This window comes from Danio rerio, chromosome 20 (assembly GCF_052040795.2).
Source record: "Danio rerio strain M-AB ecotype USA chromosome 20, GRCz13ab, whole genome shotgun sequence".
Classification (NCBI taxonomy): Eukaryota; Metazoa; Chordata; class Actinopteri; order Cypriniformes; family Danionidae; genus Danio; species Danio rerio.
In genome coordinates, this window is record NC_141040.1 from 55,127,501 (window position 1) to 55,144,143 (window position 16,643).

At 39.6% G+C, this 16,643-nt stretch overlaps 2 protein-coding genes across 24 annotated transcripts in view; both read left to right on the plus strand.

Moving 5' to 3' along the window:
* The window catches only part of gphnb (gephyrin b), a 150,611-nt gene that overhangs the window by 87,990 nt on the left and 45,978 nt on the right, over positions 1-16,643 (plus strand). For 4 of the 23 annotated variants that reach the window (XM_087296203.1, XM_087296205.1, XM_087296204.1 and 1 more), the window contains exon 1: positions 4,418-4,485. In XM_087296203.1, coding sequence (XP_087152329.1) covers positions 4,480-4,485 — 6 coding nt within the window. In that variant the 5' untranslated portion in view covers positions 4,418-4,479. 23 annotated transcript variants of the gene reach the window in all.
* On the plus strand, positions 4,670-14,923 carry LOC141379493 (uncharacterized). The gene is made up of 3 exons (XM_087297913.1): positions 4,670-4,681; positions 8,795-14,468; positions 14,629-14,923. Exons 1-2 carry the CDS (start codon positions 4,670-4,672, stop codon positions 9,758-9,760), a joined length of 978 nt encoding a protein of 325 aa, XP_087154039.1. The 3' UTR covers positions 9,761-14,468; positions 14,629-14,923.

A 16,643-nucleotide genomic window follows, 5' to 3' on the forward strand; every position in this document is an offset into this window, starting at 1 on the left:
CTCTTCTCTCGCAGTCACACACACACACACACAGATGATGATATGTCTGTGTCAGCCCTCCACACACGTTACATAACACACTTACATAACACTGGGCCACTAACACATATACCAGTTCCTGTGATTCTCTGCTGAGGCAATTCTGCATCCAGTTTTAATGCACAAGTAAATAGGCATGATGATGTGTTCATTAACAATATATTGATTTAAACTGTTTAAATGCAGCACAGTGGCTTAGTGGTTCGCCTCACAGCAAAAAGGTCTCTGGTTCGAGTCCCAGCTGTGACAGTTGTCATTTCTGTGTGGAGTTTGCATGTTCTCCCCTTGTTGGCTTGAGTTTCCTCCGGGTGCTCCGGTTTCCCTCACAGTCCAAACAGTGTGTGTGTGTGTGTGTGTGTGTGTGTGTGTGTGTGTGTGTGTGAATGAGTTTGTATGGGGGTTTCCCAGTTCTGGGTTGCAGATGGAAGGGCATTCGTTGTCTAAAACATATGCTGGAATAGTTGGCGGTTCATTCTGCTGTGGTGACCCCAGATTAATAATGGGACACAGAAATGCCAACTTTCCTGTGTTTGTGTGTGCGAGTATTCGTGTGTGTATGTGTTTGTGTGTGTGTGTGTGTGTACTGTATGTGTGCATGCTTGTGTCTGTGTGCATGTGTGTGTGTTCGCATTCTTGTGTGCGTGTTTGTATTTGTGCATGTTCTTGTTTGTGCGTGAGTGAGTGCGTGCGTGCGTGCGTGTGTGTGTGTGTGTGTGTGTGTGTGTGCGTAAGTGTGCATGTGTATATGCATGCTTTTGTGTGCGTGCATGTATGTGTGCACGCTTGTATGTTTGTGTGCGTGCCTGTATGTGTGGATGCTTGTGTGTGTGTGTGTGTGTGTGTGTGCATGTGCGCGCATGCTTTTGTATGTGTGTGTGTGTGTGTGTGTGTGTGTGTGTTTGTGTGCATGTGTATGCATGCATGCATACATGCTTATGTGTATGTGTGCACGCTTGTATGTTTGTGTGCGTGTGTGTGCGTGCATGCTTGTATGTGTGTTTGTGTATGTGTTGGCTCATGTGTTCATGTTCTTGTGTGTGTCTGTCTGTGTGTGTGTGTGTGAATGACTCAGACTCTTCTCTGACAGTTTTATGGTGAATAATGTAGGAATGTTTATCCGTCAAATCTTATTTACACCTCTTCCATCACATTTCCTCCCCACTCTCCTCCTCCTCCTCCATCCACCTCTGTGTCTTCTCTCTGTATGTAGCCAGTGTGCTCTCAGTGAACAATGAGCATTATATAGAAAGCATATACAGTATATAGGGCTGGGCGATATGACCAGAATCTCAGTTGCTCCTGTGAATGGGGGTGCTTGTAAAACTGACTGGCTCTTGCTGTTGCGGAGCTGAGAACATTGAGTTTAATGCTCAGAGAAGATCAGACAGCGATGCCAAGGAGAAATGAAAGACAAAGCTATAAACACACAGTTGGCAGTGCAGAAGTTCAGCTGAACATTAATGATTCCTGAACAGCCTCGATATATTCATGGTGAACTTCATTCTTGCTGCTTGATGGAACATTAAAACAGCGTCTTCAGTTTCTGCTGTAAAGATGTTTATGAAGGAAAGATTTCATGAGTGTTGCTAGAAGGGATACAGCTGCGGATGAAAGTTCATTCATTCATTCATTCATTCTCCTTCTGTTTAGTCCTATATTTATAAAGGGTTTCCACAGTGGAATGAACCGCCAACTATTTCAGCATATGTTTTACACAGCGGATGCCCTTCCAGCTGCAACCCAGTACTGGAAAACACCCATACACACTTATTCTCTCTCTCACACACACACACACACACACACACACACACACACACACACACACACACACACACACACACACTCATACACTTTGACCAGTTTAGTTCATCAATTCCCCTATAGCGCATGTGTTTGGACTGTGAGGGAAACCGGAGCACCCGGAAGAAACCCAAGCCAACATGGGGATAACATGCAAACTCCACACAGAAATGCCAACTGACTCAGCCGGGACTCGAAATCAGGCTCAAATAAGGGGTAAGGACTGCTGAGAGTGTTATGGAATTTAAAAAGGCACAACAAATGGAAAGAAAAAAACTTCTGCATTTCGCAATGTGTGTGCGTGTATGCGTGCGTCTGTGTGCGCGATCCTTTACTGACAACCGTGTGTGTGGGTCTTGATAGAAAATATGGCGAAAAGTCCTGCATGACGGTAATAGTTTGATTGCGGTGTTTACTTTAGTAATCCCACTAATATCTGCGTACTCCACGTTTTAATTCCATTTCTGTCGGATTAAGGTCATCAAAAATGGCTGTTTTGAGCTTATGTAGGTCTACAGTGCTAAATTCATGTTGAACTGAATAAACAGTCAGTAAACATAATCACATCTTACTGAACATCATTCATTTTCATAACCAATTATCACAGTAGAACAGTTTCTCAAGCAGTTTGTGATGCGTTTTGGAAACAGGAGATGAGCCCCTGGTCTAATGCGCCACCTGGCTTGATAAACCCGCTCTCAAACACTTACTTTTAGTCATTATTTAGGTCGCACACATATTCTGAATGCCTTCAGCAGAATTCAAATGAGCCATTTTAATCTAGATCAGGGTTTTTCAAAGTCTCAGACAGAGGGCCTCCCTTTTGACACAACTTATCCATTGGTGCCCCCCTCCTCCCAAACACGCACGCACACACACACACACACACACACACACACACACACACACACACACACACACACACACACACACACACATATATATATATATATATATACAGTATATATAAAGACACAGACAGATGTCAGACTGTTAACTCACTTTTATCATCATTTGCATGAAAGTGCAATTATTTACAGAGTAATAACAAGTATTTTAATATAACATTTTTAAAACTAGGATGATGGTTCAATATGAATAGAACAGATCCAAGAACAGTCCATCCCAGTCAAAACAGTTGAAGTTTAGCGGGTCTCATGCTGTCATTAGCCAAAATATCTTGATAAACCTGTCAGGAAATATGGAGACCCAAGCGCAAGGGAGAAGTTCAAAGGATTTATTGAACAGAAATAAATCAACAATTCTTTTTGCTCCTCTGGGCAGTAGGAAAAACAGTCACTCCAAAAACACAGGCAGTCAGTAATCGACCCTCCTCTGGGCGTAGTAGGACTGATCAAACTCAAATAGACCCTCTTGGGTTAGTAGTAGAAAAGTGGAGACAGACCTCAGGGAGCCGAGAAGATGAGACCTCACACGATCGTGGACTGTGGGCAAAGCAGAGGTGAGCCAGAGCACAGATAAACGGATGATGAGTGGTAAAGATCAACAACACAGAACCAGACGAGACGAGACGGATTTAAATGCGTAGATATCTTGAGAACAGCGAGAACCAGTAGCACACATAACTCTTTGAACACAGAATCAATTCGCTAGCACAGAACGAGGGAGAGGAGGAGACTAAATAGTCACAATAATCAGGGGGAACATGTGAGAGGAATGGGGACGGGAAAACAAGCAAATTGATAACAGGTGAAACAGCACACAAATTATAATACACAAGAGGGAGACAAAGTAGTCACAAAAAACCCCGACAAAACCACACATAAAGGTCATGGTTCATCAGCTGGTCCTGTCCACGTAAATCCTAAACTCAAATACTGATCATCATATCGTCGTCTTTTGGGTTTAAGCCCTGAACTTGAAGGCTTTGAATCGGGGGGTCTCAGAAACCGATCCATTGTATTAGCAGGCATATACCTGTATTGGTGGGCTTGCCAAACAGAAGCGAACTCACAGCTTTGGCCTTCTGGGTAAAAAAGGTTTTCTTATTTTTGACGTATTATTTTTTTAGCTTTGTTTAATTAAAACGTTTAAAAGTAATAAAAAATACATATAATAATTAAACTTAATAATTATATTTTTATTATATAATATTTTTTCCCGCGCCTCCCCTGACATGCTCTGGCGCCCCCCAGGGGAGGCGCGCCTCACACTTTGAAAACCGCTGATCTAGATTAATTCCAAGATTACAGTGAGATTCATCTAGATTGAAAAAATGAATCTATGCCCACCTATAATTATTTATATTATTTATCAGATTACTCATGAATTGTATTTGTATTAATGTCTACCCCTGAAAGAGAGGGAGAAAGTATGAGTATGTGTGAATAATGTAAATTCTTTACAATGAGAGAGAAAAGCGAGGGAGTGTGTGTGACTGTGCATTTGTGTGCGTGTGTACATTCAGGTGTGTGTGTGTGTGTGTGTGTGTGTGTTTATTCTCCATTTCTGGTCTTTCTCATTCTCTAATGCTTTTCAGGACCATAATTCTTGCTTGCTCTCTTTCTCTCTCACTCTCTCTCTCTTTCCTCCCCTCTCTCTATAAGTGTGTGTATTCACTTCCTCTCAGAATCAGGGGGTGAGTGTGTGTGTTTGTTTGAGATCTCAGTCTTCATGTAGATGATGGTAAGTGTTTCCTCTTATGGATCTTCTAAAGATTTATCAGGATACACATGTTTAGGGTCAGTTTTCAGTTCTGTTGTGTTTAATCTAGGTGCTGGTGTATTTCTCTGCTTGTTTATTGTCAAGTGTGTGTGTGCATTTGATTATGTTGCTCTGGAGGAAAGATTATTTATAGAAATAAATCAAAATGACTGTACATGTAAGTCAAAGTTGTTTCATTCATCTCCTCCATCTATTTTCTTATATTTTATGATGTATGGAGATGACTTTTTTGCATAGTGATTTGTACAGATTTGCTCTTGGCGTATTGCATAGTGTGATATTGTCTAATCATCTGTACATATTCATATATTTTGTTCACTGTCTGATATTAAGATGATCAGATCATGTTTTTCAGATGTTTGGATGAGTTTTGAGTATGTTCCGTATATCCTTTTATGATTTTAGAGAGCATTTTATAATGCAGTCTGCCAAAAATCTGGACTATTTACTGAAAGATTACTTAGGAAATACTTGCAGTTTGTTGGCTAAAATGTATTGTAGTCTTTCAGATGGATGGCAATTTATCGTATGTTAAATTATTAGATTTTATTCATGACTTTTATTATAAAATATAGTAATATTAAAACATATTCTTATTGTAATTCATGAATATTATTTTATAATATAACAATAATAAAAATTATGTTCTTTTCATTATTATTATTATTATTATTCATGACTTTTATTATAAAATAAATTAATAATAAAAATGATCCTATATTATTATTCATGACTATTGTTTTATAATATGACAATAATAAAAAAATATTCTTATCTTTATTATTCATTCATTCATTCATTCATTTTCCCTTAGTTAATTAGGTTAATTAATCCCTTTTATTATTATTATTATTATTATTATTATTATTATTATTATTATTATTATTATTATTATTTGTGACATTTATTTTATAATATAGCAATAGTAAAAAAAATATTATTATTATTATTATTATTATTATTAATATTATTATTATTCATGAATTAATGAATATTATAATTATAATTATTATTATTATTATTATTATTATTATTATTGTTGTTGTTGTTGTTGTTGTTATTGTTGTTATTGTTATTATTATTATTCATGACTATTGTTATAAAATTTAATAATAACAAAAATATTCTTATCATTATTATTTATTCATTCATTCATTCATTCATTTTCTCCTAGTTAATTAGTCCCTTGTTATTATTATTTATTTATTATTATTATACTTTTATTTTATAATATAATAATGTATATAATCGTATTATTCTTTTAATATTGTTTTATTATTATTATTATTATTATTATTATTATTATTATTGTTGTTGTTGTTGTTGTTGTTGTTGTTTTCCTATTATTATTATTTTATTATTATTATTAATAATATTATTATTATTATTCATGACTTTTTATAATAATAATAAAGCTGTTATAATTATTATTATTATTATTATTTATTTTATTTTTTTCATTAATGATAATAATAGTATTGTTTTATTATTATTATTATTATTCATGACTTTTATTTTATAATATAGCAATAATAAAAAATATTATTATTCTTATTATTATTTATGACTTAATAAATCTTCTTCTTATTATTATCATTATTCATGAATTATTTTATAATATAATAAAAATATTCTATTATTATTATTATTATTATTATTGTTATTATCATCATAGTGTCAAATCCACTGTATTTTGTGGATATCAATCATACTCTCATAGTGTGAAATGTAACTAGCAAGATTATTCATACTGTTTATAAAAAGAGATACATAAATATATGCATATACACCAATATCTCAGATAATAGTGTATTATAATCAGACGTGAATGCTGTAAAGTTGCTGAGTCCAGAGACTGTCAGATGAACTTCCTGAAGGCTCGTTTTTCCATGTAGTCGTGATTGCTGCAGTGCAGGAGCAGAAGCCACTAAAGCATTATTAAATACAGCTTTGCAGTGCATTAGCAGACGGGAGCAGATTGTGTGTGTCCTGTTATACGCCCTCGCTCCCTTCAGAGGGATCGGATCTGAGCTTTTGGGATGGAGCCAGACTTTTTATGAGCCTTTGAGTGTCCAATCCTGCATTGTAGAGCTGCCGTCCTGCAGAGTTTAGCTCAAACACACTTTTTATTAAATAAATGAGGGCTATTTTCCGGCAAAAACAAGTGGCTGGATATACATTTTACCACTTATTAGAAGACTACTAATCTCAGAACTAGTAACAGAACATTGTGACGTGAAGCATGAAGCTTGCAGATAGAGAACTGAGCTGAATTTAAAACATTTTGAGTTTTAGTTTTGTCTCTAACAAATTGGCTGATTGGAAATACGGGCTTCAGCCCACATTTTTAGTAAAACTGCAAAAACTTTACCATACATTTGACTGCAGTGTCTGGGTAAAATGAGCACTATGATGCAGTGTATTCCTTTTTTACACTAATGATATTTACTGGGATATATAATCGACGAATGAGGGATTGTTTTTGTGCAATATTTTGCATATAATAAAATAAAAACGCTTCCACAAATCAAGGTCAAAATTTGTGGTTGCAGTGCACTTTTCACTTACGTTTGATTTTGAAAACATTCTTGGTTGGGTTTAGGGAAGGGTTACATTAGTTTGCTAGCTGATCTGTACAAGCTGTACCTTCTAGTAGATGTGTACAAGGAGGATGTGTATCTGAAACGTACAACCAAATATAGCTTAAGTAACGCATTTCAGATTCACAAAAATCTAGACAGTGCCCTCTTGTGCATTTGTCATCTGAAACGTGCAACGAAACGTACCCGGAGCAATGTATTTTATCTTTTGCAAAAATGTTAACAGCACCCTCTTGTGGATTTATCTGTTGCCAATATGTAGACAGCGCCCTCTAGTGGATTTGTCATCTGAAATGTGCAACAAAACATACCCAGAGCAGTGTATTTTAAGTTTAGTAAGAATGAAGACAGCGTCCTCTAGTGGATTTGTCTTCTGAAACGTGCAACGAAACATATCCAGAGCAATGTATTTTATGTTTTGCAAAAATGTAGACAGCGGTAGAGCTGAAGATCTGTGCCCGAACCCAACAGGACCCGACGGGACCTGAGGGATTCGGGTGGGTTCGGGTTTAATTTCTATCATTTTAGATGGGGTCGGGCCGGACTTGGCTTGCGCAAAAAATGAATGTGATGCATTTGGATTAGGGCAAGAAAGTAGTCAAATCTTTTGTTACAACATTAAAATCCATCCCTGCAAAGGTGAAACATATGATGACGGAGAAGTCAAAAAGAGTGAATTTTGACTGCGGTCAGGCCAGCCGCCAGTCCAAAAAGAACGGTCATTCTAGCCGCCAAGGTATTTCGGCGGTCACTCATACACTGTGTTTTACGGTAGAGCGCTAAACAGCACAGCAAGCTGACAGGGAGGATGACGAGGCCACTCACTACATTGAAACCGCTGTCATGGAAAATGAAATGGATGTTCTTGGCTGGTAGCAAAATTAGCCAGATCAGAACTTTGCATCTCGGCCTGTAGCTGCAGTAGTGAAAGGGTGTACAGTGCTGCTGGACGCACCATCCTAAAGCCATTTACAGTGCATTCAATAATGTTCCTCCACAAAAACACATAGCCTAATCTTTGTGAGTAAAGGGTTTTTAAATTATAAATAAATTATAAATAAATGTTATTTAAATTATAAATGCCTAATGTAGACCGAGTATACAGGCTAATGCTGGCATTATTCTTTTAATGTTCAGCTTCACCATCGCCTTAAGGCCAGATTGTGAAGAGAAGTGGAGAAACAAATCCCACAGAGCCTTCATCTTAATTTCGTTATTGCCAAATACCAGTCTGTAATGAAGTTCACGGCCCTTTGGCCGCCGGGAAGAAGGAGGCGGAGAACCGACGCAGTTTTTAACTGATTTATTAATAACAGTGAGGCTCACGGAGGCTGCCGTCTAAACCAAAACAAACGGAGACTGCCGTCAAACTGAAAGCAAAAGTAAAATGCCCGGGCCCGGTCCTCTCTCGGCTTCCTCTGCCATCGTTCCTCCTTTTATCATCCAGAGCTCCTTCCGTGGGATCCGAGGCAGTAAAAACTTGCTGGATAAGTTGGCGGTTCATTCCGCTGTGGCGACCCCGGATTAATAAAGGGACTAAGCCGACAAGAAAATGAATGAATGAATGTTAAGAAAGACTTCTTTTCATTGGTGTGTTTGCCAATTTAAAGGCTAAAGTGTATGTACCTAGGCCTATTTAGATGTTACGATCAGAGCTGGCGCATCCATAGAGGCGACCTAGGCGGCCGCCTAAGGCAGCAGAATACAGAGGGCGGCGTCCCCGACACGACCCTCACCTCTCCCGCCCTCAGTTATATCCGCGTCTAGGGCGGCGTCCGCGACACTACCCTCACCACCCTCGCTCTCAGTTATATCCATGTCTAGGACAGCGTCTGCGACACTACCCTCACCACCCGCGCCCTCAGTTATATCCGCGTCTAGGGCGGCGTCCGCGACACTACCCTCACCACCCTCGCTCTCAGTTATATCCATGTCTAGGACAGCGTCTGCGACACTACCCTCACCACCCGCGCCCTCAGTTATATCCGCGTCTAGGGCGGCGTCTGCGACACTACCCTCACCACCCGTGCCCTCAGTTATATCCACGTCTAGGGCAGCGTCTGCGACACTACCCTCACCACCCGCGCCCTCAGTTATATCCGCGTCTAGGGCGGCGTCCGCGACACTACCCTCACCACCCTCGCTCTCAGTTATATCCATGTCTAGGACAGCGTCTGCGACACTACCCTCACCACCCGCGCCCTCAGTTATATCCGCGTCTAGGGCGGCGTCTGCGACACTACCCTCACCACCCGTGCCCTCAGTTATATCCACGTCTAGGGCAGCGTCTGCGACACTACCCTCACCACCCGCGCCCTCAGTTATATCCGCGTCTAGGACAGCGTCTGCGACACTACCCTCACCACCCGTGCCCTCAGTTATATCCACGTCTAGGGCAGCGTCTGCGACACTACCCTCACCACCCGCGCTCTCAATTATATCCATGTCTAGGACAGCGTCTGCGACACTACCCTCACCACCCACGCCCTCAGTTATATCCGCGTCTAGGACAGCGTCTGCGACACTACCCTCACCACCCGCGCTCTCAATTATATCCATGTCTAGGACAGCGTCTGCGACACTACCCTCACCACCCGCGCCCTCAGTTATATCCGCGTCTAGGGCGGCAAAATTGAGAGAGCGGCGGCGTCTGCGACAGCTCCCTCGACACCCCCCCTCTCTTTCACTTTAGGGTTGAGGGCGGCATAAAAATCCTTTGCCTAGAGCGGCAGTTCAGCTTGCTCCGGCCCTGGTTACGATGTTACAGATGACTTATTTTATTTCTTTGTTCCAACTTCCATGTGGCCTATAGCCTACGTTTGTAACAAATAAATTATATTAAACTTATAAATGATTCTGTGTGAATGTGCACATTTAAATAATGGTGGGCTATAAATGGGTTCGGGCTTTATAAAGCTGTCTATCAAAATGTACCTGGCAAGCTCGGGCCGAATTCTGTCGCAAAAATGTAAACAACTCCATCTGGTAGATTTTTCATCTGAAACATGCAACGAAACATACCTGGAGCAACGTGTTTTATGTTTGCAAAAATGTAGACATCGGCCTCTAGTGGATTTGTCATCTGAAACATGCAATGATACGAACCTGGAGCAATGTATTTTATCTTTGCAAAAATGTAGACCGCGCCCTACTGTAGATTTGTTATCTGAGACTTGCAACAAAAAATACAGGAGCAACGTATTTTATGTTTTGCCAGTATGTAGACAGTGCCCTCTAGTGGATTTGTCATCTGAAACGTGCAATGAAACGCACCCAGAGCAATTTATTTTATCTTTTCAAAAATGCAGACAGCGCCCTCTAGTGGATTTTTCATTTAAAACGTGCAACAAAACATACCTGAAGCAACGTATTTTATGTTTTGCAAAAATGTAGAAAGACCCTCTAGTAGATTTGTCATCTAAAACATGCAATAACAAGCACCCAGAGCAACATTTTTTATCTTTTGCAAGAATGTAGACAGCGCCCTCTAGTGGATTTGTCATTTGAAGCATGCAATGAAATGTACCTGGAGCAATGTATTTTATGTTTTGCAAAAAAAAAAGAGAGCATCCTCTTGCAGATTTGTCATCTAAAACGTGCAAACAAACAAAAAACATAGCTGGAGCCGTATATTTTATCTGTTGCAAAAATGTAGACACTGCCCTCTAGTGTATTTATTATCTGAAGCATGCAATGAAACACACCCAGAGCAGTGTATATTATCTTTTGCAAAAATATTACATTTAACAAAAATGTATCTTAATGCTACATTTCTAATATGCTTGAATTGTTTAAGATATTTTTAAAGATATTTGTGTTTTCAATTTTAAGCTTTACTGTGACCTCACTTTTTGAGTTCAGACATGGAAATACTATATACAGTAGTTTGTTTAAAGACCAAAAGTATTAAATTTTGTACTGAAAAAGACTCTGTGAGATGATGACAGTTAAAAATGACTGATTAATATTCAACGGGATTTTTATGTTAACGGTATAATTTAGTGTGCAAATGTTTAGTGTGTGAATTTATGAAGTGTCCTGTCTTGACAGCACTTCAGCATCAGTCAACAGCTCATCTGTCATCACCGCCTACTTAAAGACTGTCTCATGAAATAGATTGACTTCAGTGCTGTCTCATAAAGCAGCTCAGTGGTCGCAACAAACCCTAAAACAAACCCATTTCAAGTCTCCCAGATCACAATCAAACTGTGTTCTGTAAATAATGATAATACAGAGTCTAAAGGGTGCTTTTAATGTCGGTTTACTTCATGCGTAATTTTTTGGGGGGGTGGATAGTTATTTGATTGTGAATATACCATCCTGGATGTACTTCATCCCGCTTTTTACCTGACTACCTGCCACAAAACATACAAATTAGACACAATACATTCTTCTGAGCCATTATAGTTTATTCAATATTTAATTAAACGCAAAGCTGACAGAAACAGCTGATGGAGTATACACTAACCTGCGCATTATTCAGACACAAGATGGCTCCAAACAGTCAAAAACAAAAGCTGACAGAAAAGAAAACAGCTGATGCAGTGTACACTAACCTGCGCATTATTCAGACACAAGATGGCGCCAAACAGTCAAAAGCAATAGCTGACAGCAACGAAAACAGCTGATGGAGTATACACTAACCTGCGCATTATTCAGACACAAGATGGCGCCAAACAGTCAAAAGCAAAAGCTGACAGAAACTAAAACAGATGATGGAGTATACACTAACCTGCGCATTATTCAGCCACAAGATGGCGCCAAACAGTCAAAAACAAAAGCTGACAGAAAAGAAAACAGCTGATGGAGTATACACTAACCTGCGCATTATTCAGACACAAGATGGCGCCAAACAGTCAAAAGCAAAAGCTGACAGAAACTAAAACAGATGATGGAGTATACACTAACCTGCGCATTATTCAGCCACAAGATGGCGCCCAACAGTCAAAAACAAAAGCTGACAGAAAAGAAAACAGCTGATGGAGTATACACTAACCTGCACATTATTCAGACACAAGATGGCTCCAAACAGTCAAAAACAAAAGCTGACAGAAAAGAAAACAGCTGATGCAGTGTACACTAACCTGCGCATTATTCAGACACAAGATGGCGCCAAACAGTCAAAAGCAATAGCTGACAGCAACGAAAACAGCTGATGGAGTATACACTAACCTGCGCATTATTCAGACACAAGATGGCGCTAAACAATCAAAAACACAGCATGACAGACGAGCAGATACATATGAATGTGTATATGAGTATATGGATGTGAATGAATTCGCTGGCGGTCAGGGTGAATTAATGTTCCAGGATGAGCCTGTGTTATTCAGCGGTAGTTATCTGGGAATAACATACCTTTGAATGACTGACCAATCAGAAACCAGTATTACAAATAGCCATGTTAGGTTTTTAAGCGATAAAGTGTGTGTGTGTGTGTGTGTGTGTGTGTGCGTGCGTGCGTGCGTGCGTGCGTGCGTGCGTGCGTGCGTGCGTGCGTAATCGAGTAAAAACATTCAATGAGAACGTTTAACATGTAAAGCAGTTTTTCATGCTATGTATGCATGTGCGTGTGTTAGAGAGAGAGAGAGAGAGAGAGAGAGAGAGAGAGAGTGTGTGTGTTTGTATCAATAAATAACAGTTGTAAAGTCTTCATCTGTAGTATCTCGAGTTTCTCTTGAACATTAAAGTGCTGCAGTCTGAGAGAGATTTATGACTGTTCCTGGAGCACAAGGACACATGAACACACCAGTCTCCGACGCAGCACTCCTTTAATGGCAGAGATAACTAAAAGTGCAGTGATTTCCAGAAGATACCTGTCACACACCATCAGCGTCATCAAATCCTGAATACCCACTGCATATACTTTTATGCGTTCTTTACATGTGATTCATCAGCGTGTGATATAATAAGGGAAGATGCTGATCAGTTTGACTTGATTATATATTGTGTGATGGCATAATCTTGATGTTGTTGTTTTTTGGTTTAATGGAAATATTTCTTCCACACCGATGCCTCTTGTACTTTGTCTTATTGTCTTTCAGAAAAAAAGCCTGCATGTGTCATTTCTGGTCAAAATAAACTCGCTAGTTGAATAAAAGTCACTTTAAGTCAGAATTTGCCAGGGGTATGAATCATATTAGGATTGACTGTGATTTTTCTTTTTCAAATATTTAGCAAATGGATGTTTACTAGAGCACTGAATTTTTCACAGTATTTCCTATAATTTTTTTTCTTTTATAAGAAAGTCTTACTTGTTTTATTTTGGCTAGAAAACATTTTTAAATACTTTTAAGGTCAATATTATTAGCCCCCTCAAGCAAAATTTGTTTTGGATTTTCTCCTAATTACCATAACTGTCACGTTATGGTGATCAAGAACAGGAATAGGGGGGTGTAGAAACCAAGTGCAGTTTTAATTGATGTATAGTGCAGAGAAAGTGACAAAAATACAAAAATCAAAGTAACAAACAAACCAGGAACTCAAAACAGATAAAACTCGAACTAGACTTTAACAAGAATAATAGGATACAGACTGGTATCAGGAACAAACATACCGATATAGACGACAACGACCAACTGACAAACAGGATGAATGGTTGAATATATAGTCCAGGTAATCAACGTTAAACAGACACAGCTGTGATTGCAAATCAGTGTACGTGGACCGGGTGTAATGCGCGTGGTATGTATGGACTTGTAGTTCTTGGGCCACTGTAGTTCGCAGGGAATTGCAGGCGAACTACAGTGGCATCTAGTGTTCATTCACAGTCATGACACTAACTTTACCCTAATTAACCTAGTTAAGCCTTTTAATGTCACTTTAAGCTGTATACTAGTGTCTTGAAGAATATCTAGTCAAATATTATTTACTGTCATCATGGCAAAGATTAAAGAAATCAGTTATTAGAAATTAGTTATGTTTAAAAATTTGTATTGTATATCGTATTTCTGTTAAACGGAAATTGGGGAAAAATATACAAGAGGGCTAATAATTCTGACTTCCGCTGTACATACACTACCTGACAAAAGTCTTGTCGCCAATCTCAGTTGTAAGAGCAACAAATAATAAGTTGACTTCTAGTTAATCATTTGTAAAAGTGTCAGAAGGTGGATTTTTCAGATGAATCATCTGTTGAGCTGCATCCCAATCATCACAAATACTGCAGAAGACTTACTGGAACCAGCATGGAGCCAAGATTTTCACAGAAATCAGTCAAGTCTGGTGAAGGAAAAATCATGGTTTGGGGTTACATTCAGTAGGGGGGCGTGCGAGAGATCTGCAGAGTGGATGATCAACATCAACAGCCTGAGGTATCAAGACATTTGTGCTGCCCATTACATTTACATTTAGCCATTTAGCAGACGCTTTTATCCAAAGCGACTTACAAATGAGGACAAGGAAGCAATTTACACAACTAAGAGCAACAATGAATAAGTACTAAAGGCAAGTTTCAGGTCTGTAAAGTCTAAGAAGGGAAGTGTTAGTAGTTTTTTTTTTTTTTTACAAACCACAGGAGAGGGACAATTCTCCAGCAGGATAGCGCTCCTTCTCATACTTCAGCCTCCACATCAAAGCTCCTGAAAGCAAAGAAGGTGTTACGTGTTTAAGATGTTGAAGTGGGATGCTGTAACACTTATGTGAGACAGGTGTAATGTCTGCGACATTTCAAGAAAAAGGCAGGAATCAATTCTCTGTTTAAGCTTTTTTACTCAATAGTTGAAACAAATATGTAACAATAATAAATGGAAAAAATAATTATAAAATTATTGTATTTACACAAAAACAATGAGTGTAAGCCAGATTTAAAAAAAAGCTAAACAAAGCAATCCTTAAATCTAAAGTCTGAACTAGGCGACAAAAAGAAATACAAATAAAAGCCGAGCTCTTCAGTGTACACGACACCCGAACTAAACTAATTAAACAGAACTCAAAATACACAGGTGGCAAAACACTCAAACTAATCAAACAAAAGATCCATCTAAACTGAAACAAACCGGATAAGACGGTCAAAGGCTTAGAATCACACAACAACCATCACATTATGTTACTTAAAGCCAACGAATTCAACAAGCAAACTCGAATTACCACAGTAAACTGAGATAATAAGGGTGTACTCACACTGTACAGTTGCCTTGAACTGGGCCAAAGCATGCTTGTCCCCCCTCCCGCCTCCCTCTGACGGCCCGCACACACATTACATTCGGGCCTGGGAACTCTTACGTCATCGATGATGCGCTGGTCAGAAGCGCTCTCGCTCAGCACAGTGGAGATTTCTTTAGTTATGTTGTTTGATATGCAATGACACGCAGTCAATTATTTTGCCGAACAGATCTGCTACTTTTGACGCTCATAAACAACCATAAAGCCCTCGTGCTGCAGGTATTAGGAGGTTTGCTGAAGGTGCACAGCTGCCTAGTGAGGGGTTTGCGTCTTTAATAACCTACAACAGTTTGCGTTCACTGAACTGTATAACTATTAATAAATCCATATCAAACAGTCCCTCAAAAGTCACGTCTCGCTTTCAGTTTCGGGCTTAGGTGCGTTTTGCACTCACACACAAGCGTACCGCGCCAAAGCGCAAGTGAACCGCGCTCAGGCACACCTCTTCCAACCTGGCCAGGGGCCAGCCAAGTGAACCGTGCCTGATTCAGCGCACTCACACTTCTCAAACAATCCAGGAAACAGGCCTTGGCACGGTTCGGATGGCATAGTGTGAGTACGCCCTAAATCACTAAACAGCCGAAGCATAGCACAAACCAATTGCGTGGAGAAGAAATGGTACGCCGAGGCAGAGCGTACACCATACGCTGGTCTGTCGGGGCTTGAAATCCTTGCGGCTAGTCCAAGGATTGGTGGAGCCAACACCATCATAATGATGATGGACAGATGATAAACCAATAAGAAGCCTAAGGCATACCTGTCAACATTGGGATGTGAAAATAAGGGATATGCCCCCCTCCCCCCCAAAAAAAAATCCCCTTCCCCTTTGCTTGTATGTCTAGTTGTGTGTGTATGTCTGTTTAAACCAAGTGTGCCGCAAGCCTACGTTTGAGTGAAGGTTTCGGCCGTTAGATCGCCCCCTGGGGGCTGGCTGCAGTACAAGTCATAAAGCCCACCTCCTCCGTGTTAATGAAGGAGACTTGAGCCCAAATAAAAAAAAATATTACACTTGCAATAAAATGTCCCGAAAGATAGTTCTGGTCGATTAAGGCACTGGTTATTGTGCTGAAATAGGTGCAGATCTTCATTTTTGTAAACAGTTTGTTTTTAGCAGTAATTTAATGCTGGGCGTGTCATCGTGATTGACAGCTGTGATTTACAGTTTCTCAAAGCGCGGCGTTTGAGCTTCGGCAGGAGACTGAAGTAGACTGAACTGTTATTACTCGATTTCTGTGTTATTTTACCATGACAAAATGAGTAAACTATAGTTTCTGACATACATGATCCTGGTGGAACACTGTTTATTCGCTAAGTTCAGGGCTTTTTTCGGGCTTTATTAGTTTGCTGATACACGCCTAG